The 23,722-nt window shown below is 44.8% G+C and overlaps 1 protein-coding gene across 1 annotated transcript in view; it reads right to left on the bottom strand.

Moving 5' to 3' along the window:
* The window catches only part of LOC112582595, a 28,150-nt gene that overhangs the window by 850 nt on the left and 3,578 nt on the right, over positions 1-23,722 (bottom strand). The window contains 3 exon segments of the mRNA XM_045166114.1: positions 117-234; positions 14,301-14,472; positions 18,386-19,304. Coding sequence (XP_045022049.1) covers positions 117-234; positions 14,301-14,472; positions 18,386-19,304 — 1,209 coding nt within the window.

Below are 23,722 nucleotides of genomic sequence, written 5' to 3'. Positions count from 1 at the left end.
TCTGTACATTTTAAATTCCCAGAAAGTAAATTATGTTTCAAAACAAACAAGTCAATACCATAAAAGTAAATCAGATTAGACAGGCATGAAACTTTCCTATAGAGGTCAAGACTTACCCAGACAAAGTTCAAGGGATGCTGTGATGCTCACTGCCCTTGAAGGAGTCCACATGGAATGAAGAAGTACTGTGGGAAGTCTATTAGTAACCACCATGCCTTGGGTCCTCTGGATGACCTATTGCAGGAGAAACAGATTTTACAAATAAAATTTTCCCAATAACTTTGAGAGAGTCATTTCTTAGGCAGGTTGATAAGTCTAGGGGTCCCCAAGGAGAGAGGGGTCTGGAATTCTCAAGGAGGAAGAAAGGACAAACTTTTTTTTTTCCTTCTCTACATTTTAGGATTATATAACAATAATGTATCTTGCCTGAGGACAGTCTCTGAATTAAACCTTTGGGTAATTCTGTTATCTTAAAATGTAAATTATGGGAGTAGGTCTGGTGAGGTCTTTACAACCTCCTGACATTCTTTGGATTCATTGGAGAGTATGTAACTTCATTGCTAACACTAGCAAGGGGGTACTCTTTCTGCCCCCTTCTGATGCCTATGTCAGAAGCTTTCTCTATCTCCTTTATACTTTAATAAAACTTTATTACACAAAAGCTCTGAGCGATCAAGCCTCATCTCTGGCCCCAGATTGAATTCTTCTCCTCCGGGGGCCAAGAATCCCGGTGTCTTCATGTGATTCAACAACAACATTTCAACTTCACAAAAAGTTGTTAGACTACATTCAGTAAAGTTGAATAATTTCCAATCAATTTACAATCAATAAAATACAGCTTACAATCTCAATAAATATATAAAATCATTTGCGTTTCTATACACTAATAACAATCAGAAACAAAAATTAAGAAAGTCCCACTTATAATTGCATCAAAAAGAATAAAACATCTAGCAACAAACTTAATCAAGGACATAAAGACCAGAAGTCAGAAAACTAGAAAGCACTGATAAAGAAACCAAAGAAAACACAATAAACAGAAAACTATTCCACGCTCACACACTGGAACAATGAGGAATTAAAATGTCCATTCCAACCAAAGCCATCAACAAATACACTGCCAATCACAAAATAATATTCAGTGGCCTTTTTCACAGAAATAGAAGTATTCCTAATATTAGGCTGCTAATATTGAACTGGACCTTAAATGGCCAAGAAGACTCTGAGAAAGAAGAACACCGCTGGAGGCATCTTCCTCTCCGACTTCAAACTACATCACGGACCTGTAGTAACCACCACAGTGAGGAACTGGCAGGAACACAGACACATGGAATCCAGGAAAGAATATAGAGCCAGGAATGAACCCACATGTACATGGTCAGTTCATGAAAATCAAACCAGGAACGAGTGAAGAGGAAAGGACAGTCTTCTTAAGAAACAGTGAGAGGAAAACTGGCCATCTACTCGGAAGAACATCAGTGAAGGTCATCCTCTGGAACGTCTAACAGAAATTGAACTGAAAACCCGCCATTTTGCACATGGAGCTCTTTCCCCCTCTGAGTCCTCTGAGATGGACCTCCGGTCAGCGCTCAGCTGGACACAGGAAACGTCTACTTCGTCCTCATTTTACCCTCTTGCAGTGCCTCCCTGCTGGTGGGCACTGAGGCAACCCTGCTCCTCTCAGCTGGGACGCAGCCCCGTTACCCAGGAGCCCGAGCCCTGAGGGCCCTGAGGAGACAAAGCTCCCGCCAGCTGGTCACCGAGCCCAGTCTGAAGGCAAAGCGTCCTGCGCCCGTGGGTCAGAAGGGGTTTTGGCGCCCCCTGCGGGCCGCCAGAGAAGAGCGGGCAGCCCCACGCTCACAGACCTCAGAGGGCTCACCCAGAAGCAGCTCTGCTGTGAGCACTCAGACTGGAAGCCCAAACTGAAATGGAGCAGAATAGCTCCATGACCCTCCTCAAAACATGGCTAAGAAACAATCAGAGCCTGTATGGAATGCAGCCATAAAAAGGAACACAGTTGAGTCAGTTCTAATGGAGGGGATGAACCTAGAGTGTATTAAACAGGGAAGTCAGTCAGAAAGAGAAAAACATGGAATCGAGAAGGATGGGTCTGATTAATCTGTTCACATAGCAGCAACGGAGATGCAGACATAGAGAACAGACTTATGGACAAGGGTGGGGAACAAGAGGGAGAGGGTGAGATGAATGGAGAGAGCAGCATGGATGCATGTACACCAACATTTGTAAATAGACAACCAGTGGGAATTTGCTGTTATGACTCAGGGAACTCAAACTGGGGCTCTGTAATAACCTAGAGAGGTGGGGATGGATGGGATGTGGGAGGGAGATTCAAGAGTGAGGGGACACACGTACACCTATGGTTAATTCATGTAGATGTATGACAAATCAAACCAATATTGTAAATCAATGATCAATCAACTAAAAATAAATAACTTAAAAAAAAGATGAAATGAACAGAAACACAAACTTTGCAACTAACACCGTAATTCAATTTAAAAAACTATAAAATTTTAGAAAACAACAAAAGATTTACATGACCTTTGGTCTGGTGATGAGTTATAACACACAACAAAAAAGCCAACTTACCAAATTAGGAATATAAATTATTTAAAACATTGACTTTTACAATTTTATACATTTACTCTGTGAAGGACCTTATTCGAGAGAACCAAAAGACACACTATTAAATGAACCACTGACCACCCACCCTTGCCAGGCAACAGAGAAGAGAAAGCACTTGCAGGAGTCATCTTACAATGGGAGGTCCTGGTAAGGAACAAGGGACTAACAAGCTACCACCAACCAGGATTCTGGAGAGGTCAAAAAGAGATAGGAGACTGCAGTCCAGAGGTCCTAGCAACTTCCCAGGATCCTCCTCTCTGGAATCCATCTCGGCTGAGTGATGCGTGTGCCCCCAGGAAGGATCCCAATTCAGAATGACTGGCAAGAGACAAACCAGAAACTAACCCAATGACCATAAACCCTGAGACGGTGAGCCACGTGGCAGAGCAGTTCTCTCCGTTTCCCTCATCCTCCTGCCCTCCGCCCCGGCAGCCCTTCCCAATGCAGTCTCTCGCTTTGACGGCACTCCTCACCACGGACAATTCATTCCCAAGTGTCAGACAAGAATCCATTCTCAAGCCCTGAAAGGGATCCTCCTTCCTTCATCAAAACCACAATCCAGGAGAAAATATCTTCCAAATGCTACCTTGTAGAGAAGGCAGTGGCACCCCTTCCAGTATTTTGACTTCAGAAATCCCAGGGACAGAGGAGCTTGGTGGGCTACAGTCCAACAGCAGGGCACTTCTGAGGGGAGGAAACAGTCCCAGGGAAGCTGAAGCACTCGCCGAAGGCCCCAGAGCTTTGGATGGCACAGCCAGAACTGTGGCTGAGGACTCCCAGTGGCCAGGCCTCTTGATCCTGGCCTCTCTCACTAGGTACATGTGTGGAAAACTAGAATTAAAATATGCCTGAGGGCTTCCCTGGTGACTCCGTGGTAAAGAATCCACTTGCCAGTGCTGGAGATGCAGATGTGATCCGTGCTATGGGAAGATCCCACATGCTATGGCGCCCATGTGCCACAACTGCTGAGCCTGTGCTCTAGATCCTGGAAGACACAATGCCGAGCTCACATACTGCAACCACTGAAGCCCGTGAGCCTGTGCCCCACAAGAGGAGCCACTGCAGTGAGAAAGCCCAACCACTAGTTATACACGATTGCTGAAAAAATATCCTGAATACATGTACAGATATCCCATAGCAATGGAAAGACTTAAGATGGCAATACCATGGAATGCATCTTCAATCTGAAATGAAGATCAAATATGACTTGATCACTCAGAGCTTTTGTGTCATAAAGTTTTATTAAAGTATAAAAGAGATAGAGAAAGCTGCTGACATAGACTTCAGATGGGCACAGTAAGAGTACCCCCTGCTGGTCTTTAGCCAGATGTTATACAGCCACTAGCAGTCTGCTAAGGAAAGAAAGGCAGTGTCTCAGAGAATGGCACCAGGCCTGTCACCCACAACATGCATTGAGATAACATTGGCAGCAGGTGAGTCATCCTGGACCATAAAATGATTGACATGAATCTTGAAGAAAGGCAGATTTCCAGGCAAATATATCGTTTCATTAACATAGATTAGGAGAACAAGGTATGAGTAAGACATACTGGTTTGTCAAGTCAGTTCTGAGCCTTTAGGGGAAAACAACCTGAAGACAGAGTCTAGCGGAAATACATAGTATATTAACATAGCTTAAGACAAACATTTCCTTACGAAAAAATGCATTGCTTAGCTCAAGGTTTGAGAAAAGTTAAGTTCAGGTGGAGCCAGAAGTCATCATTGCAACACAGAATTTTCAGAGAAACATCCTTTTAAATTTGTATCGAGAAGGGGAAAAAATGTAACACTAGTTTGTTTCCTCTGGCTGCTTGAGAGAGAGAGAAAAAAAACGTCTGACACTTGCAGCCTATTCCCTCTGTCTGGAGACCCCCGGCCTTCCTGCCTGTTACCCTCTCAGGGCCTTTAGGAAGCAATACACAAGCTGACCCTAACATACACGTGGAATGACAAGGGACTCCAAAGAGCCAGAACAATCACGTGAGTCTGCAGTTTTAAGGTCCTCTGGTATGCTGTGCTAAGTGGCTTCAGTCACGTCTGACTGTCAGAGCCCGCCAGGCTCCCCTGTCCATGAGAATTTTCCAGGCAAGAATACTGGAGTGGGTTGCCCTGCCCTCCTCCAGGGAATCTTCCCAACCCAGGGATCGGATTCCTGCATTGGCAGGGAGGTTCTTTACCACTAGCACCACCTGGGGCAAAAGTGCCTAAACGGAGATCAGGGAAACCCAGTTAGGAGAAGGGACTCAGAGGAAAGGAAGTGAGGCAAGGAGACCCTTAGTCACACTCAGAGAAGCCCGGCAGGTAGTTCTGCAGGTGGAAGAGGGGAGGAAGCAGGCTGGAGCTGTGTAGAAGATGAAAGAGGGAACTAAAGCAGGGGCCCCCAACCTCTAGGATCTAATGCCTGATGATCTGAGGTGGAGCTGATGAAATCATACTAGAAATAAGTGTTTGTTCACTCAGCTGTGTCCAACCCTTTGTAGCCCACCAGGCTCCTCAGTCCATTGAATTCTTCAGGCAAGAATACTGGAGTGGGCTGTCATTTCCTTCTCCAGGAGATCTTCCCCACCCACTGATTGAACCCGGGTCTCCCACACTGCAGGCAGACTCTTTACCAACGGAGCCACCAGGGGAAAAAAATAGAAATAGAGTGCACAATAAATGGACTGCACTTGAAACATCCCAAAAGCTTCCCCCACCCCTGTCTGTCAAAAAATTGTCTTCCAAAAAAACTCCCGAGGTCAAGGAAGGAACTTCAAGTGTACTCGACTGTCCCAGGTTGCTGGCTTAGGGAGATGCTGAAGCAGGGGTGTCCTAAGAGGTAGAACCTCCCTTGCATGGGGTCCTCAACAGACCTCCGATAGCCTTGGTGATGAAGGGAGAGATTTGTTTCATTTTTTAAAATATCCTTGTGGGATAAACTGAAAACTTAGCAATTCTTTTACAGTCTTCCTAATAAAATGTTTTCTTTCTTTACTGATATGTGAAGTACCAACTGTGACAATCACTGTTCTAATATACCTCATAGTGTTGCTGACACTATGGATATAATTATGTGAAATTGAACTTATTCAATAAAAATGATGAAGCATCTACCCTGTGCCCAGCACTTTCCAAGGGTTGGGGAGTACAGTGAAAATACTCCATAAGATGCACAGCTGGTAGGCACATTCTTTAAAAAAGCCTTTTACATTTCCACCAATAGTTTATTCTCAATGTCAACACTTGCCAATTAATGACCATGCTGGGTGGGAAGCTCATTAAAAACCCAGGAGCCAGAGTTCCTGGAAGGATATCCCATTCTCCCTTGGACAGTCCTCCACCCGCTCTGGCTCTCAGTTTCCTCATCTGCAAAATCATGGACAACTGACTATAATTCATCCCTGGAACCCAAGTCTATTGAGGGGGAGGGGAAATATTACTCCAAGGCCTGGATGAGAGACCAGATTGAAAGAAAAATATGTCATTGCTGGTTTTCAGTCAGACAGACAGATACAATGAAGGAAGGAGCCCCTGGCCCTGCAGGATATGCCTAGGGCTCTAGTCTGGGAAATTCTTACACATCAGGAGATGGCTCCGAGCTGGATTTCCACCAAGAACATCCATGCAAAGGACAAGCCTGCAGAGCTCTGTGCCCATTAGCCACAGGAAGAGACTGCCTCCCAACAGCCAGCAGCATTTACAAGTGACCTCCTAAGGCCTTCGCCAAACTACAGGGGCAACTCTGGGTTTTCTGTTTCCCTCACTTTTCCGACTCTTTTCTTAAAAAAAACCCCACACATTTCTTCATAGAATGCCACAGTGGAAGGAAAATAGGCCTTCAAATTTTTAGACCTCAATTTGCAAAAAACTTGGAGCTTGATTTTTTTTTTTAATTAAAGCACCACATAATTTAAATTTTTTACACGTTTTAATTATTCAGTTCCGAAATACCAAACTTATTGCACAGGGTTCCCATGGAAAGGACCCCTCTCAGCACGACAGCCACAGATTCTACCATGAAAGGGCAGCAAGGTGCCCTCCTCCCTTCTTTTCTGCCTGGGTGGCCACCAGGTGTTTAAATCCATGCACCCTACTAAATATCTAGGGTGAAACTGGTGGACCCTTCCCTTTCCCATCCCAGCAGGTGGTCAAGGGCCCACTGGGCTGCAAAGTGGCAGAAGCAGGGCTGGGCCAGCCAGCCAGAGTAAGGGTTATGAAGTCCCCGCAGGAGAAATCACCAGGAAGGATAAATCCCTTGGACTTCCAGCAGGCACTAGGCTGCTTTGGAAAACCCACACGGGTCTGAGCTTTATGTGAAGGGGTAAAGCGGTAAAGGCCTTGACCCCAAAGGCGAGGCCTTTCCGTGACCGCCAGGTTAGGGGGCTCTGAGACTGTGTCAACAGAGAGGGCAGAATACGTGGTTCCCTGCTCCACCGAGTCTCAGTTCCCTTACCTGTGGTTCACATCCCTCCACTCCACTCGCTGGATGCCAATCACTGGGAACCCAGGAGCTCAAGAAATGGGCATTCCCAGACGCAGTGGAGACCCCTGAGAGCACAACTGGGACCCCCTGCCCCGGATGTGCTCCCGGTGTGCCACGCCCCCATGCCCACTTCCAGGAGAGGCCCGTGGCCTCACTACTGCCTCAGATGAAACACAAGGACAAGCAAATCCACCCCACAGAGACAAGCCAAGCTTTTTATCAGCTGATCTGTCTATAATTCAGGGATAAAACTATGACTACAGAAAGGAAAGATGACCTGTCCTAGGACGGCCACGATATTCTATAGAACCAGACAAAATTGGTTACAAGGAAACTTCTTTTTTTCTTGGAAACTGTAAAGCTGGTTCTTTTGCATATGCAATTAAAAACAATTAGCTTGTTACAAAGGCCTGCCTAGGGCAACGCTTGAAGTTAATCCTTGCCACAGAATTCAACAACTTCCCTAGTGTCTGCCTACAATGTGGGAGACCTGGGTCCAATCCCTGGGTTGGGAAGATCTCCTGGAGAAGGGAATGGCAACCCAATCCAGTATTCATGCCACCACCCCCCTCACCCAACCGCCACCCCCCCCCCCCCCAAAAAAAAAGCGGTTCAAATAAATATTTTAAATCTCAGGTGGAAAACTAGAAGATCCCTTGTTCGTCTGTCTGGATTTATGTATGTCTCAGTGTGAGTCTTCTGTTTTTTGATAATATTGCTCAAGTTCTGAGTTCTTATTTAAATGGTCTCAAGAAATGGAAGCCCTTACAAACCAAACAGTTGTAAATACAAGAAAACATTGACCTAAATGAATTTCAGATTCACGTGAACTGGGAAATAGTCAATATTAAATATCTAGTATTTTTTTTTTTTTGCTACTCTACTATAGACATGTCTAAGAGTCACTAACATTAAGCACAAAATTTTCATAGTGCCTAGGTTTATTATAAGTTAAAAATTGCTATATTGTTATATCTGTCACAAGCTTGTCAACAAGAAAGTACCTCTAAACAATAACAAAAAAAACTAAAAAATGTAAATATGATATGAGCTTTTAGATAAACTATTAACAATAATTATACTATAAAATTTATATTTTTATAAATATATTATTATTATATTCTAAATTTTTTCTCAACATTGAAACTCTGTTATCTAACACAAAAGCTGTCTCATGGCAGTCACTCAACAGTCACTTGCTAAAGACTGGACTCAACAATTCCACAAAATGAGGTGTGTACTGATATAATGTCATACATGTCCACATCCCATGTAATATCCATGGACTGGAAACAGTGTAAATACCTATCAACAGGGAACTTGATTAAATACACAGTAAGGCATTAATACAATGGAATACGACACAGCTGTTTAAACCAACGTACATATCTAGATATAGCAACTTATATGTCTACTTACACGTACCCAGTCGTGAACAAAGCAGGGCACAACCACGTGTGCACATTGCAGTGCCACTGGTACCAAAAGTGTGTGTTAGTCACACAGTCGTGTCCGACTCTGCTGGGGTCCAGCCCCAGCAGGATCCAGGGAATCCCTCAGGATGACGGCGTCGGCGATAAGGAAAGTAAAAGGGGAGAGAAAGAGGCTTGATCTTCCTTGGTTTACACAGAAAGCCAATAAAGCTCCTGACATGGAACTTGCTCTGTTCACGGAGGCTGCAGGCGCCCTCTCGGTGGGGTGAGGACGCAGGACACCGCCTCCCCGGTGAAGATGCAGGGCACCTTCCCGATCGGGTCTTAGAAGCCCAGGCAAAAAAGTGAAGTCAGAGAGCCCCTGTGCCCCCAAGGAGTCATCCTGAAAGAAGAACAGAGAGAGAAAGAAAGAAAAGGAAAGAAAGAATGACATGGGGAGACCAAGCTTCGGTGAGCGAGGCCCATAACTTTATTTTCAAAAGGAATTTTTATACCTTGACTTGTACATGGAGGGATATGAAAGATGCAAAGTCATATAGAGTCAGCCCAAACATTACATCTGTTTTGTCTTTATCGAAACCAGGATTTTTCTCTGCATACCTTTCCCATAAACAATGTTGTGTACATTATCTTCTGGCCTTGGAGGCCTGTGGAGATTTTATGACCCTTTTTCGATAAAGGCTACTCAACCAGAAAACTTATTTTCCCTTGAAGTGTTTTTTCTTTATATTTCTAATCTATGTCAGCCTCAGAAAGTGCTAAACAGAATTACATTCTCACGGAGCAAAGGTGCAGTGAGTTACAACAAAGAAAGAACCAATTAGCTCAAAGGTCTGACGTAGTTAATTCTAAGACTACTACTTGTTTTTCTTACATTCCAACTATGTTAACTGATGCACTCCCAGGTGCACAATGGATAAGGGATATGGGCACTTGGCAGCAAGCATTGGCTCAACAATGAAATCTTACACCAGCACTACTCTAATAGTTTTTAACTCTTTGAAAGGCTCTATATTTTTAGAATGTTTTAGGCTTCCCGTGTCTCTCACGGTTGGGAGGCTGTGAACAATAACGTGCGTAGCTGCAAGAGTCTGGATAAACCTGTCAGGTAAGCTAGAAAGCCATCAGAGGGGTTTGAATTGAAACACTCCTATCATGCCCAGGAGACTTATTAACTAAAGCCCTAAGTTGACCTTTTCCAGAGAAAGGTGGTCGGGGATAGCCCCCTGTTAATGTCAGAAGAGTTGGTGAAAGGCACAAAATAGTAAGACAGACAGATTCTGGTTTTGGGGTAGATGCTCAAGCAGATCCAGGGGGTGCCTCGAGTCCTGATCCACCTTGCTCATCAGATCTCTTCCACATAAACTTGTCATGGGTGGGATCACCCATGCTGGCTCCCAGCACGACTTTTTGTGACTTCATGGGCTCAAGGCGGTCAGGCTCCTCTGTCCATGGGATTCTCCAGGCAGGAATATAGGAGTGGGCTGCCACGCCCTTAAAGAAGACAGTGAATCTTGACTGAATTGTTTGTTGGGGGAGAGTACTCATTGGAAGCTTACAAGAAACTATTAACAGTGGTTATTCGTTTGGAGGGTAGGTGGGAACTGGGTGGATGGGTGTCAGAGGTGAGAGAAAAAAACTCTACTGACTACCATTTTATACTTTCAGATTTGGGAACCCACATGAACATGGTTTATAACTCAGTACATGAATTTTTAAGTGCTCTGTGGCAAGAACCCAGTAAATTCTGTTGAATGAATTACAACACACATGAGAGCTTCCCCATCATCTGTTCCCCTCTCCACCACCTACCCTGTCACCATTGCTCCCACTGCCACTGCCCTGGGAAGACACAGGATGCTTTTTAAAAGTTCCATCATCTTAAACTTTAAAGCCATACTTTCTAACTATCCATTTATAGTCATAAACCCCTCCATCACTCTTTACAACTGACAAAGTGCTTTCAAACCTATGATCTAATTGGGCCCTTGGGACAACCTGAGACAGTTTATATGTTTTGAAAGTGAAAGTCGCTCAGTGGTGTCTGACTCTTTGTGACATCATGGACTACAGAGTTCATGGAATTCTCCAGGCCAGGATACTGGAGAGGATAGCCTTTCTCTTCTCCAGGGGATTTGCCAACACAAAGATAGAACCCAGGTCTACTGCACTGAAGGGGGATTCTTTACTAGTTGAGCCACAAGAGAAGCCCAAGAATACTGGAGTGGGTAGCCTATCCCTTCTCCAGCAGATCTTCCTGACCCAGGAATCAAACTGGGGCCTCCTGCATTGCAGGCAGATTTTTTTTTTTTACCAACTGAGCTATCAGGGAAGGAGAAAATTGAAGTTTTGGGAAATTAAGGGTTCTGTCTGAGATCACGCCTCTGAAAATGACACAGCCAATCCTGATTGCCTGATGAGGATGGCACCTCCCTCACCATCCTTCCCAACTCTAAAAAGGCATAAAAGAAAGATGACAGGAGGTCTTCCACAGATTTTATGTCAGTCCCATGACACTCTAGGTCAGATTGATGTATGTGTGGGTCAGTCTAGGTTGTGGTCCCGGGGGGATGGGACTTGCTGAGAGAGGAAAACAGCCAACTTTTGTTTTGATTGTTACACTCACCCAACAGGGAAGAAAAAAGGAAAGGAAAATGTTCTTGGCTGGCGTGGAGAGAACCCTGCCAGAAAATGGGATGGATGCTCTAACTTGCTGAAGACATCCCCGGAGGCCCCATTAACACCATGATACTGAACCAGCGAGATGCTGAACAGTTAGGAGTGCTGCTGATTCCTTGGCAAGTTTTGAAAGCAAGCTTATGTTTCCACTGACTGAAGCAAGGGGTGGGGGTGGGGGGTTGGGGGGAGGGGGGAGTGGTGGGATGTCTAAGGATGGAATTAGAGAATGGGAGGATTTGGCTGCTGAGGACGGAGTTGCAGGTTGTCCTGGGTATGTATCACAAAAAGTTTCCCTACATCAGATTTTCCTCTGGTTCCATTTCTTAACCTCCGGACTGACCCTAGAGTCCCAGATTCATGTGATGCTGCAAGACAATGAGAAGGAGGAGATGCACCCTTCATGACCACGATCTAAACACACTGCTCGAGCTGACTGGGGACTTAAGAGAAGAGCAGCAGCAACAGTGGAAATGATGAGAATTCATTAGTGTGCCCCCTAAATTCATCGTCATCTAAGACACAGCATGTGATATAGGGAAATTGTGTAATGTTCACTGTCCAGGGCCATTCATAATGGTCTCAGAACAAATGAAGGATTCACATGTTTCCATTAGCAAGAGTCTAACTGGAATAAAAAGGTGACCCAAACAAGCTCCTCTGACCCCGTCTAAGATGGAAGACCCATCACCTTAGGAAAAACAGACTGTTTGTGTCGTAACATGATTTATTTACCCTGCATAGGAGAGAAAGCAGGATACTCATCTTCACACAGAAAAAGCAGAGAGGACTTCCCTGGTGGCACAGTGGATAGGAATCCATCTGCCAGAGCAGGGACATTTGTTCGATCCCTGGTCCAGGAAGATTCCACAAGCTGCAGATCAACTAGGCCCGTGTGCCAAAACTAGTGAGCCCACAACCCACAACTACTGAAGCCCATGTGCTCAGAGCCTGTGCTCTGCGATACGGGAAGCTACTGCAATAAGAAGCCTGTGCACTGCAACAAAGAGTAGCCCTTGCTTGCCATAACTAGAGAAAAGCCCTCATGGTATCAAAGATCCAGTGCAACTGAATATAAGTTTTTGATTTTTTTTTTAAGGCAGATAATTTTTAGTTTTAGTTTAGTTTTTTTTTTTTTTTTCAAGAAAGGAACAAGTAACTGTCCATAACTCTTCATCTAATTCTGACACCTTCAATTCACACCTATTTTAATCACTGCAGAGAAAGTAAAATTTTCTCAAGGAATATCATAAAATATAAATTCTAGCACCTTAGTTTTATTTTAAACCTAAATTCTCAAATGAACTAGCTAATTGAACTCAGCTCTGATGTGGTACCTTTCAAAGTGGGCAGAAGGAGCCAAGATGTGATACATACAAAGTCCATCAACACCTCAATTTGGCTCTGCCAGCAGCTCAGCAACCTGGAACAATTCTCTTTCCCCAAAAGCTTCTGACTCAGTGCAAACATACATACTCACCCTCTGTTATCTAAGAGATTAGGATGATGAAAGGGAAAAGGAATTCTCCCCAAGATCAACATCTGACCACCCAAAATAGGACTGCCTTCACATTAAAACAATTCTCCACAGTCCCATTGTTCTATTCGTTTTGAATGATGGAAAATCTAATTGCAGTAAAATGTTAATAGCTTCACTGTGTGACCACAGGGCTAATCAGTTATATATCTAAAGAGTTTGGGGCTCAGCTGTGAGGTATTTTTGGATCAATATCAAACCTCTTGACCTCAATGTACTATTACCAAGGATTTAGTACATGAAGCAAAAATCCCACAAAATGGAGAACCACAGGACCAAGACTAAACAGATTTAATATGAACATTCTATAGTCTGATCTAGGCTGGGGATACTCAGGCTTATACTTGGTGAGTCCAGTTCAATGTGGAGTGGGCGCTGGCACAGATTAAGAGTCAGGTAGGAAGAAAAAAAAGAGTGGGGCAGGGGGAAAGAAAAGTGCTTAGATCCATGTGGGGAGTGAAATATATGACAAGCACTCAGAAAATTTTGGCAAATCTTGAAGAGGGGTCAGGGAGTTGGGAACTGTCAGTAGGGCAGGCCTAAGGAAGGAACCCTGGGTAATGTATGGAAAGGAAGAATCAACACTTTTCCTCAGTCAGATGTACTTGCCCACGACGAGAACAGTTTCTGTGCAAAGAACATGCCCTGGGCAGGAGGTTTGGAAGAACAAGGCCACTCCCCTAGGCCCACCCACCAGACAAGAGAAAGACAGCACCCCCACCCAGGGCACCACAGATGGGGGAAAGAAGGAAACCACCTAATACATGAACATTGGTTTATTAACCCACATCAGAACTGTCTCCTGTGGTCTGTCACATGGTCCTATAAACACCTTGGTGGGGGACTGGGAGCGATGGGCCACACGGCCTCCCTGCTCCCCTGGCTCAGTTGCAACAATGCCACTGCACAGAGAAAGCGATAGTCCTTGAAATATCCCCACAACTCAGGCATCTGCCTCAGACTGAAAGATGCCTTTTCTATCTTCATGCCCAGAGTGATCCGGATCCTTCTGTTCCATGGGAACTAGATCCTGCCACTAAGGGTTTGCATGCTGCAACTGAAGATCCTGCATGCTGCAAGGAAGATTGAAGATCCAACATGCCACAACCAAGACCCATCAGGGCCAAGTAAAAACATACATAAGTATTTGAAATCAACAACAGAAGTAGTCATAACAGCTCAGTGTATTGAGTGCTTACTCTCAAAAACCTCACTAAAGGCTTTACCTATTGACATTCCCTACATAGTTAAATCATGTTGCATCCACCCTAAGATACAATGTTACAATGGCTTCCAATTTACAGAAGAGGAAACTGAGGCACAGCATGCCAACCTTCAGCCCATCTTGTCCCCTCACTTTGTGAGGAACCTCGTGTCACACAGTACAGCCTGAGGACTCCAGAGTTTATGAGCAGTGCTTGTTAACTTCTGGGAGGGCTGTGGAGAGGGTGAAAAATACTTCTTGATCTGGACTTTGGAGGAGGACTCTTGACTCCCTTGCTCACAACATTCATAGGAGTCTGTAGCACAGGGTATAGCCAATTCTTACCCTAGTGTCTTCTTGAACCTCCCAGTCATGAGAAAGTTGCCACTGCTGCCCTTGTGAACAGTTTGAAAACTGGAAAAGGCTAGAAAACATCCTTCTGTTCTCTTGAGTGTCTGGAAAGATGGCATCTTGGAAATTGACTCCATGAGGCAAGAGGTTATAGTTCTCATCCATCCTAATGGAAAAAAAAGGAGGCAAGAGCTGTAGACTGGACACCCATGGGGTGTACCATCTTGAATCGAGAGTCAACAGAAGACTGTGACAAGTGTTGCCAGTTATATAACGTCTTTTTTAAAGTAGAGTTTAATTACAATGTTGTGCTAATTTCTGCTGTAAAGTGACTCAGTTATACATATACATACATTTTTAAATATCTTTTCCATTATGGTTTATCCCAGGAGATTGGATATGGTTCCCTGTGCTAAGGTAGGACCTTGTTGTTTATTCCAAATGTAACAGTTTACATCTGCTAACCCCAAACACCCAGTCCGTCCATCTCCCTCCCTCCATTCCCCTTGGCAACCACAAGTTTATTCTCTGTATCCATGAGTCTGTTTCTGTTTTGTAAATAGGTTCATTCATGCCATATTTTACATTCCACATATAAGTGATATGGTATTTATTCTTCTCTTTGTGACTTACTCTGCTTAGTATAATTATCCCTAGTTCCATCCATGTTGCTGCAAATGGCATTCTTTCTTTCTTGTTATGGCTGAGTAATATTCATATATATGTACCACATTTTCTTTAATCATTCAACTATCAAGGGACATTTAGGCTGTTTCCATATCTTGGCTGTTGGGAATAGTGCTGCTATGAACATGGGGGTGCATGTATGTTCCTGAATTAGAGTTTTGTCCGGGGATATGCCCACGAGGGGGACTGCTGGATCATATGGTGGTCCTATGAATTTTCTGAGGATCCCCCATACTGTTATCCATAGTGGCTACCCCAACTTACATTCCCAACAACAGTGTAGGAGGGTTCCCTTTTCTCCACACTCTCTCCAACATTTGCTATTTGTTCTGTTTTTGATGGTTGCCATTCTGCCTGATAGGGGATGGTACCTGGTTGCAGCTTTGATTTGCATTTCTCTAAGATTTAGTGATGCTGAGTATATTTTTATGTGTCTACTGGCCATCTGCATGTCCCATCTGCATGTCTTCTTTGGAGAAATGTCTATTAACGTTTTCTGCCCATTTTTTGATTGGGTTTTTTTTTGTTGTTGTTGTTGTTGTTGTTGAATTGTATGGTCTGTATATTTGAAATTAAGCCCTGGTCTATTGCATCATTTGCATATATTTTCTCCCATTCTTTAGGTTGTCTCTCTCTCTCTTTTTTTTTTTTTACAGTTTTCTTTGCTGTGCAGAAGCTTGTAAGTTTGATCAGGTCCCCTTTGTTCATATTTGGTTTTATTTCTACTACCTTGGGAGACTGACCTAAGAAAACAAAGGTCCAATTTATGTCAGAGAACATTTTCCCCATGCTCTCTTCTAGGAGTTTTATGGCGTCATGTCCTATGTTTAAGTCTTTAAACCATTGTGAGATATTTTTCTGCAGTGTGAGGGCATATTCTAACTTCACTGATTTACATGCAGCTTCCAATTACACATCTACATGGCTCACATTAGAGGAGTCACTCTCTCTGATTGTTTCTCTACCTCACACTGCATGTGTCTCTCCTTAAGTTTTTCAAAGCACGTGAATTGGGGGATGGGTGTGGGTGAACATTTGTGTATCTCCCATGCCGCCTTCTTTCTCCTAGTGGAGTGCTCCTTGTTTCCTGGGCAAAGGAAAGCCAATTGCAATGACCCAGGATTCAAGTCCTATGACTGCTATTTATCTCCTATTTGACACACAATGAATTTCTTAAATTCTCTAAGCTTAAATGTACAATCTATAAAACAAGGATGACAACAGCATCGTTCTTTGTTTAATGGTGGTGTAAGGAGTGCATTTTTAAAAAAAAAAATATGTAAAGTATTTAGCACAGAGTAAGCACAGTATAAAATTTAACATTTTTTACAGAACCCTGCATAAAGTACCTGTTGGCAAGATAGAGAAGTCAAGAGAAGGAAAAGGAGAGATGGAAGCGGCACTCCAGCCCAAAGTAGGCATTTGGGGGCTCACCAGGGAGTCTCCACTGCCACTTTCTCCTGTGACACTGACCAGAATCTGTTCTTCTCTCCGAGGGGCCCAGAATAACAGAGGAATGATTTGTATGTGGTTGTTAACACACATCAGGGCAACACAGCCCTGTGAAATAGAAAACTTGTCAGACTACCATTTGACTCTGTATCTCTGCTCTAACGTTTTATAAATATGTCAGAGAAAAAGAGAAAAGAGCTGGCTGACCACCAGAGAGCCAGTGGACAAAATTGTATTTCATTATAAAATTGGAAAAGAAAATAATGTCTTCTTAAGTACTGTGGCTCTTTTTACTTTGGAAAATAAAGTTTTATTGTTGAATAGTTTTAAAGCTGGTTTCCCTAAATAAAGACATGTAAAAATCTAAGTTTCTCCATATCAAGAAGGTACTATCTCATTCCTTACCAGTTTTATTTAGAAACTGTACTTCTCCAGCATTTTTTAAAATTCAACTTAATCTGGCTAAACCACTCAAGCCAACACAAAGCACGCCATGTATTCTAAACTTAGATATTCTGGCTTTAATATGGAAAACGTGTTACCGTGAGCTTACAGACACCCCTCTGTGGAACCTTCTGTCTTCTTTCTCAGTGATGTGAAATCTCAAGAGCTAAAAGTTAGTCTGCAGACCAAGGTCATGGCCATTCCAAATATCCTTAATGCTATGCCACATACTGGGAAGATGGGACTTATTGTCCAATCACTATCTGTTAGAGTCCATTTTGAGGTTCCTCCCAGTTCCTCTGTATCAGCCTCTTCCTCCAACTGGAGAGAACCAATGCATTAGGGTTCCACCTGCTGTTTTCTATTGCAAACTTCAGTTGAGCCCATAACCTGAACCCTTATCTACATGCATTTTGTCGTGACCACACGACAAACTTTCATGGAACTTCACAAGATTCCAGGAGTCTCCCAACAGACAAGGCCTGGTCTAATTCACCTCTCTGTTCTTCACAGCCCTGTGAGCACCTTCCCAATCCCTTAATGCCCCCGCCCCCAGGCCCTTACTCTATAAACTTTTGCTATTTGGAAGAGCCTGGCATTGAGGTCCGCTGGCAGCTGATATGAGCGAATCTGAGTGAAACAAGAGGACAGCTGGGCTGCATTCCACACCAGTCCCATCTTGGCATTTAAGCAGGTGTGCAGGATTGAGTAACTACACATTTCTCATCTAACCTGCACCAGGTGTTCTGTATCAGTTACTAGGATTTAATCTCAACCGACCTTGTTTGGCACATTATGAAGGTGAGGCTCTTGAGGTTCTCGACAAGGTCAGTAACTTGCTCAAAATGACAGGAAGAATGGAGCCAGAATTCCAACAACCATCTGATTCCAAAGGTGTTTGGATTGGTTTTGACCACTGTCCATCCCAAACAACTCCCACGGCATCCACTGTAAAATATAGCTTTCCTCCTCTATAAAGATTCTACCTCAATTAGGGTTCCACTTTCTTATTTCAAACTCCAGGAGACACCATCCTCTGAACTCTTATCAACAGGCATCTCATCTGCACCACAGACCAACTTGCATGGAACTCAACCAGAGAGGGCTCCTGTCCGATTGCCCTTCATACTCCTCAGAGCACTGTGACCAGGGCCTTCTTCCCCTATTACCCCCCGCATAAATCTCTGCTATTGGGAATAGGCTGTTTGTTGCTGGAAACCACCTTGAGCTTTGGCCTGAAACACTCTTCCCTGGTCAAGCACGGGAGCCATCCCTGTTTTTCCAACAGTGTTAGCCAGAGGCACCCAAAATCTCTGTAGGCTCAACATGAGGAGCACCAAAGAGCAGAAAATGAGAAGGAGACCAGGGGAAACATCACTTAACATCACCCAGACAGGATTCTGGAGGAGTTCTAGAGCCTGCTGGGGATAAAGGTACCTCTGCTGGCCAGGCCAGGTGGCCAAAGGGATGGTATGGGCGAGAGTTGGCAGGCTCACCTGAGGAAGAAGAAATAGGAGTAATCCTGGACCACGGTGTGGGAGTGACAGGAGAAGTAGCCCAGGCCGGTGAGGTTGAGCCTGGAGCCCCCGGGCACCTCGAGCATGCTGCCCCATGCCTGGTCGCACAGCATCTCGATCTCAGCGGAGTAGAAGAGCCCCGCGTCGCTGGCCTCATACTGCCAGGGCAGGTAGCTGTACAGGCCGTGCATCTCCTCGTGCAGCGCCAGCACCTTGGCCTACACGATGATCTCGGCCAGCTCCGCTCGGCAGCCCTCGCTCAGGGGTCTCCACTCGGAGGGCAGCTGGCAGCCGCAGGCGACCTGTAGCCCGCCGGCCAGGCAGAGCGCTGGAGCAGCAGCGGGTGCAGCATGCCGGCGGCGAGGGCGAGCGGCGGGAGCCGCCAGGTGGGCTCCGCGCCCCAGGCGCGCTACCCGGGGCGCATGGCCGGGGGAAGCGGGGAGCCCCACGGCAGCAGCAAGAGCGTCTGGGAACCCGAAGTGCCGGGCCGCACCAGTGGGAGGGGCAACCCGGGGCGCTCCGCTCCGCGCACTGTTGCGGAAGCTCAGCGTGCTGCTCCCTCCTCCGCCGGGATCCCCCTGCGGGGCCTCGGTTGGGAGGCTTTTAAAAGGGCACGGGGAGGGCCGGCCACTGCCGCCTCCTGCCCCCCGTGGCTGGGGCGTGGGCTGCAGCGGGAGGGGCGGAGGCGGGAAGCCGTCCAGGGTCGCGCGGTGCTGGGGAGACAGCGCAGTCGGCGCTGGACCGGGAGTTCCCGGGCCGAATTCGGTGTTTGCGGCAGCGCGGAAGTCCGCGGCCGAAAAGTCAGTGTGGGGAGAGGCGGCCCAGCCCTCTTCCGGAGCCCTGCGCACAGACCAGGTGGAAGCTTTGCAGGCACAAAGCGCGCTCCAGTCATGGCCTTCTTAGAACGATTGCCATCAATTGCCATGAGTACTCAGCCTACGTTTTTGCATTTTCTGAGTAGTTCATTTACACTCAATGGCACAGAAATCGAACTTTACCGTCGCAGAGTTTACCTTGGAAATTCTGTGTGATCTAATAAACTTTTCTGCTCTCCCTTTCCATCTCTTATGTTTTAACGATGCTCTTAGGAAAGCCTGCAACATCTGAAAAGCCAAAGCCACATTGCTTGGATTTTCCTACAGCTACATGGTCTCATGATTAACCTCATTCCTACTTTCAGATTCTGAACACCCTACACCTGAGAAATAGATTCAGAAGTTCCAAAGAGCTTTTCACAAGTCAATGAGTGACTCTGAAGAGACCTAAACTCCACAGTTAAATCTTTATTTCTAAATTAGGCAGTTCCTTTTATCTCCCAATTGCCTTAATTATTCTTCATGTAGTAAGAAAAAAAAGATTATTTATAAGTATAAATATTTTGTATAGTCAAAACATCATATACATGAAATAGCATGGATATAATACACATATCATCGTACATATGTCATACATATTATATTTACAATAAGTTGATAAGCAAAACTGCTGTAAAATGGAAGGCTCTTTGTTCTGCAAGCATCTTATTAACCAGGCTGTCTGCAAGTTTAAGTCTTAGAACTCAGCCAGTCTTCTCTGACTGAAAGGAAGAGTTCTTAAGGAATTCGGAAAGGAAAGGTAAGGAGAAAAGTGGGGAGGGGGGAAGAGAGAAAATACCAAGGCCTCACATCCCGTGACAACAAAATCTTCCTGTGATCCCCAAGTCTTCAGTTAGGACAATTAAATTCATGCATGCTTCTTGTGACAGGGCAGAAATCCAGCTGGCGTGAGGCAGGGACTCAGGAGGAAGAGGCCATGAGCAGCATGGTCTCAGGGAACCAGAAGACCCTGGGAAGGCTTTGGGCGTGCCTTGAAGTGAAATGGCCAGGACTTCAGCCAGTGTGGCGGCCCAGCTTCTGAGGGAATGAAGGCTAAACATCCATAAGGTCTTAAAGATCCATAAGACACCAATACAGAATCCAACCAGTGACTCAATGGACAGATGTGTGCTTAATCGCTCAGTCATGTCCTACTCTTTGCGATGCCAGGGACTGTAGCCTCCCAGGCACCTCTGTTCATGGGATTCTCCGGGCAAGAGTACTGGAGTGGGTTGCCATGCCCTCCTCCAGGGGATCTTCCCAACCCAGAGATCAAACCCAGATCTCCCACATTGCAGGCAGATTCTTTACCGTCTGAGCCACCAGGGAAGCAGTGACTCAATGGACCAGATTCTTAGTCCTACAAGATCATCTGTGTTGGAAGAGGAAAGAAGTAAGAGTAAGAGCTCCTCACGGACAATAACTAACCTCTACATAGCTGGAAGTCAGACTGGAGCCTCAATTAATTCTGTAGAAAACAGTTATATTGAGGGAAGCAATGGGCAGTAGTCCCAATGGTATATGACTCCTCCTGACAACCCCACCACCACCATGGGAGATGGTAGAGTTAAGCTTTTCCCACAGGAGAAATGGCATTTGAAGATGGCATCAGATATCCTACATTAAGACTGCCCATTTGTCTCTCCTTCAATATACGAATTAAAACGTTTCATAACGTCTTAGTCTGTTCAGGGTGCCATGGCAAAATACCACAGCCTAAGGGGCTTAAACAACAGACATTTATTTCCCACAGTGCTGGGGGCTGGAAGTCCAAGATCAGGGTGTCAATGGGATTGGTTCCAGGCTAGTAAACGGCCACCTTTCCTCTGTGTCCCCACATGGCCCGTGTTCTTTGTACATGTAGAGAGACAGAAATGCCTGGCCCTTCTAAGGACACCAGGCCTCTCAGATTAGACCACACTCTTGTGACCTCATTTAACCTTAATCACTTCCATAAAGGTGCTGTCTCCAAATACAGTCTCACTGGGGGTTAAAACTTGAACAGAAAAATTCAGGGCAGAGAGGAGGGGATGTGAACAAGGGACAGAATTCAATCCATAACAGTCATTTAGCAGCTGTTCTGCAGGTTTGTAGAGAAAGAGGGGATATAAAATGGTTTATATTTCTGGCACGCTAACTTAGAGCAAGCATTGCCAAATTATAATATTAACAATAGCAACTGCTAACATTTATTCACTGCTTACTATGTGCCAAGCACTATTGTAACATATTGCTTATGTTATCGTAATGAATGCTCCAAACACTCAAAATGGGCACTGCCATCATCCTCAGTTTATAGACAGGGGACTTAGGTACAGAGAGGTTAATTGACTTACCCAGGATCACATAGCCAGAAAGGAACTGAGCCAGGATTCAAACACCAGCATCAGATTTCAGAGTTCATGTTCTTAACTACAGCATTAAAATATGGATAAAACAAACAATGTTTTAAAGGCACAGGTGGGCCCTTTATCAAGAAACAAGTAGAGGGGACTTCCCTGGTGGTCTGTGGCTAAGACTCCATGCTCCAAATTCAGGGAACCCAGGTTCAATCCCTGATCCAGGAACTAGATCCCACATGTTACAACTAAAACTCGGTGCAGCCAAATAAATAAATGAATATTTAAAAAGAAGCTGAGTTTATAAATAGTAATAACATTTGCAGAATCACCAGTGATGGCTAAATGAGGGAGTAACCAGACTAACATTAATTTTGTTTTCATCAGCAGCCCTGCTCAATTTAAATTAAGTTTATTTTAAGTTAGTGCTGTAACTTATGCAGACAAGAGAATAAGGATTTTTTTTTTTAATTATATCTAGTGCTTCAGAGGGCTGGAAAAAGTTTTTCTCTTTCTACAGACCTGAAGACCCTGATTATTCTTTCCATTTAGATGAATAAATAAGTAAAAATCAGTATGTACAGCTGATGTCTCTCTTGTTGTATAAACTGGACAGAATCAAAACTCTTCCAGTACTACCCAGAATGCATTTTCCAGATGCAGGGGCCTATGAGGGTTGTCCTTCTCCTGGATTCTTCACAGACACATCAGTCATGTTTTTGCTTCTCTAGAAGGTCTGGCAAAGTGCCTCCCTGATTGGGATTGTTCACCTGGAGCCCTGGACATATGTGAGCATCCCCTGGTGAGCAGCTCCCATTTGGGGACCAAGATCTCTAAAGAAGCAGAGCTCAAGGAAGCCAGGATGGGAAGCAAAAATTCTACAGCTGGGTTGTGGGTTCAGTAGTGAAACAAGCCGCTTCCACCCCTTGATTACAAGACCCATATGTTCTGGCTGTTGGGGGAAGATAGCACCATTATGCTTCAAATATGCACTATATCCTTCACAGCATGTACAACACCCTTTAAGATTGCACCCCACCCTTTCAGGATGTTGATTCCCATCTGACACACTTGAGTCTTCATTAGCAGTCACACTGTCTCAGTAAGCTTTCAAAATTTGCCCAGTTATTTCTAGGTGATGGCGTCCTCGGTAAAACCAGTTAATTCCATGGCCAAGGGCACATTGCTGTATTCCCTTTGCCATCAAAGAAGAGATGCTATGAAAACCACTGATCAGAAGCAATGCTACAGGAAGTAGCACGATGCTGGAAAATGGGTTCTGTGGACAGAGTTCCTGGAGGAAGCACTGTGGGGCAGGAAAGGCAGATCTACACCTAGAATGCTTCTATTCCGGTGAGGACAAGTCTCTGCTCCCTCCAAGATGGAAGAGGTTCAGTGTAGTCACTTCAGTCATTTCAGTCACTCGGTTGTGACTGACTGTTTGCAACCTCATGGACTACAGCACGCCAGGCTTCCCTGTTCATCACCAACTCCCAGAGCTTGCTCAAACTCATGTCCATTGAGTCAGTGATGCCATCCAAGCATCTCATCCTCTGTCATCCCCTTTTCCTCCTGCCTTCAATCCTTCCCAGCATCAGGGTCTTTTCAAATGAGTCAGTTCTTCACATCAGGTGGCCAGAGTATTGGAGCTTCAGGATCATTTCTTCCAATGAATATTCAGGACTGATTTCCTTTAGGATTGACTGGTTTGATCTCTTTGCAATTCAAGGGACTCTCAAGGGTATTCTGCAACACCACAGTTCAGAAGCATCAATTCTTTGGTTGTTAGCCTTCTTTATGGTCCAACTCTCACATCCATACATGGCTACTGGAAAAACCAAAGCTGTGACTAGACGGGCCTTTGTCAGCCAAGTAATGTATCTGCTTTTTAATATGCTGTCTAGGTTGGTTATAGCTTTTCTTCCAAGGAGGAAGCGTCTTTTAATTTCATGGCTGCAGTCACCATCTGCAGTGATTTTGGAGCCCCCAAAAATAAAGTCTCTCACTGTTTCTATTGTTTCCACTTCTATTTGCCATAGAAATGATGGGACCGAATGCCATGATCTTCATTTTTTGAATGTTGAGTTTTAAGCCTTTTCAGCTTTTTTTGCTCTCCTCTTTCA

The sequence above is a fragment of the Bubalus bubalis genome, chromosome 6 (genome assembly GCF_019923935.1).
Source record: "Bubalus bubalis isolate 160015118507 breed Murrah chromosome 6, NDDB_SH_1, whole genome shotgun sequence".
NCBI classification, from domain to species: domain Eukaryota; kingdom Metazoa; phylum Chordata; class Mammalia; order Artiodactyla; family Bovidae; genus Bubalus; species Bubalus bubalis.
Note: the sequence above shows the minus strand (reverse complement) of the source record. Positions and strands in the feature narration are given on the sequence as shown.